Source organism: Verticillium alfalfae, genomic scaffold (assembly GCF_000150825.1).
Source record: "Verticillium alfalfae VaMs.102 supercont1.16 genomic scaffold, whole genome shotgun sequence".
Lineage (NCBI taxonomy): Eukaryota > Fungi > Ascomycota > Sordariomycetes > Glomerellales > Plectosphaerellaceae > Verticillium > Verticillium alfalfae.
In genome coordinates this window covers 142,783-145,114 of record NW_003315023.1, presented here as the reverse complement: position 1 = coordinate 145,114, position 2,332 = coordinate 142,783, and the positions used below count along the sequence as shown (strand labels likewise).

Genomic DNA, 2,332 nt, shown 5'->3' with positions numbered 1-2,332 from the left:
CAGCCTCGCCAGGACGGCGCGAGCCTGCACACGCTCTACGCCCGCGCCGCCGCCGTCCAGGGCGCCCGCATCGGCTTTGTGCTAGTTGTGCGCGATGATGCGGGAGGGGTACGTCTCGCCCCTTCCTCTTCCTCTCTCCTCTCCTCTCTCTGCCGAGATGTTCCTCTCTTGTCTCCCCTTCCTCTCTCTGCCGAGATGTTCCTCTCTTCTCTCCTCTTCCTCTCTTCCCTCTCTCTGCCGACATGTTCCTCCCGCTGACGGACAGACCTTTGGCGCCTACCTCTCCGAACACCCGCGCCCCGCCCCCGGCTACTTCGGCAACGGCGAGTGCTTCCTCTGGCGCGCCTCGGCTATCGCCGCCCTGCCGCCGCCGCCCTCCGCCGACACGGCCCCCGCCGCCCGCAGCACGACCATCGCGCCCGACCTCCTGACGGGCGAGCCAGAGACGACATGCTCCGGGACACCCCCCGGCGCCTCGTCTCCAGCAGCACCAGCAGCACCACAGGCACCGGCACCGGCACCGACAGCGGCGCCGGCCCTCCGCTTCAAGGCGTTCCCCTACTCTGGCGAGAACGAGTATTGCATCAACTGCGAGACGGGCTTCCTCAGCATGGGCGCCGGCGACGGACACTACGGCCTCTGGCTCGACGGCGGGCTCGCGCGCGGCCGCAGCGGGCGCAGCCTGACGTTTGGCAACGAGCCGCTCAGCGACGAGGGCGACAAGTTTGGCGTCTTGGGCGTTGAGCTGTGGGTGCTGGGGGCGTAGGGGGGTGTTGAGTGGATGCGTTGAGCGGGTGCCGGGGACGCAGACGGCGAGGCTGGGTCGTGTCGGACCGAACAGAACTGCAGAGACCCATCTACGCCAGGCGAAAGACGATCAGGCGGAAAGATGTATGCCAGCCGCGGACGGCCAGAAGGACAAAAGAACAGAAGGACACGGACAAAATCAGCTAGATGAGCGAATGATACCCTATTGAACCGCCTGAGGAACACACGCCTGAGGAACGAGCTGATGCCGCAGGACAAGGTCGCTCTTGGACTTGTTCACATCTTGCCTCCAGATATACCTCAGATATACCTCAGATATACCTCAGATATACCTCAGATATACCTCAGATGTGTCTCCAGATGGTACATCTCCAAGCTATGCAGACTGCGATGCGTGTAGAACCCGCCCTCGGCATGGGCAACGCCACATCTCGACCATGGCGATGCACATGAGCGCTATGCTGACAAGACATGCTGACAAGCATGCTGACAAGACATGCTGACAAGACATGCTGACAAGACATGTAGACAGAAATGCATGTGCAACCAACACAGGTCATGTACACATCAGATGGACACGCACCAGACAGACAACACGAAAAAACAGTCAAAACATCCCAAAGTTCCTGAAACCGTACCTGTATGCACCGTACCTCCATGTCTTGGGGATCGACCTGGAGAGGGCCCATCGCATTGACTGACGGGCGATGGACGCCCTCCTGGGAGAAGTGGGCTTGACCTCGCTCAGCATATACGCCAACATGGTGGTCTCCGTCATCGAATACCGTGGACCGGTGGTGGATCGCCAGATGATGGGAACCCAGATACTGCCCCCGACCTTGGAAAGTTGCATGGGCAAGCACAAATGGCCCGGGATGCAATAGCAGTACTCAGATGAACCCGACGGATCCAAGACTTGGAACAGACCCTGACCATGATGGAACCACGCAGACAGAAGATACACACGGTAAACATACATCAAGGCACGCAGCCGCACATACGTCAAGGCACGCAGCCGCACATACGTCAAGGCACGCAGACCGCACATACGTCAAGGCACGCAGCCGCACACCAATAGAATGCTAAGAAATCGTTGCCTATCCATCGCCGGACAGCTGTCTTGCCGACCTACCCACCGCCACCGCCACGCACTGCCAAAGACGCCGTTTATCAACCTCGCCTACCGCATAATCTCCTGGTAGATCAGCTGCTTCAGCTGCTCCTTGCTCAGCGTGTCCTTGTGCTTGTCAAAGTCGAAAAACTCCTCGGGGATGGGCGGCGCCGTGGGCTCGTCATCCGGGTCGTGGTACGGCTCGAGGTACGGGTGCTTGAGCGCCTCCTCGACCGTGATGCGCTTGACCGGGTTGAAGGCCAGCAGCTTCTCGAGCAGGTCGAGCGCGAGGTCCGACGTCTTGGGGAACAGCGTGCGGAACGGCACCTTCTTCTTGAACGGCAGCGAGCGGATGTACTCGCGCGCGCGGCGCGACTTGGATGGCCGAAGAAGTCCTCCATCGTCGGCGTGCGAAGACGTCGAGGATGAGCGTCAGTGGTGGGAGGTCTGTCT

At 60.7% G+C, this 2,332-nt stretch overlaps 2 protein-coding genes across 2 annotated transcripts; one reads left to right on the top strand and one right to left on the bottom strand.

The window, feature by feature from the left end:
• Window positions 1-157: 157 nt before the first annotated feature.
• On the top strand, window positions 158-766 carry VDBG_09727 (oxidation resistance protein; the record flags this gene model as incomplete). The annotated part of the gene is made up of 1 exon (XM_002999961.1): window positions 158-766. One exon carries the CDS (start codon window positions 158-160, stop codon window positions 764-766), a length of 609 nt encoding a protein of 202 aa, XP_003000007.1.
• Window positions 767-1,948: 1,182 nt separating this feature from the next.
• VDBG_09726 (mitogen-activated protein kinase) lies at window positions 1,949-2,311 on the bottom strand (the record flags this gene model as incomplete). The annotated part of the gene is made up of 1 exon (XM_002999960.1): window positions 1,949-2,311. A coding segment is annotated over one exon (363 nt), but the record flags the coding sequence as incomplete, so codon positions are not given.
• Between the last annotated feature and the right edge of the window lie 21 nt (window positions 2,312-2,332).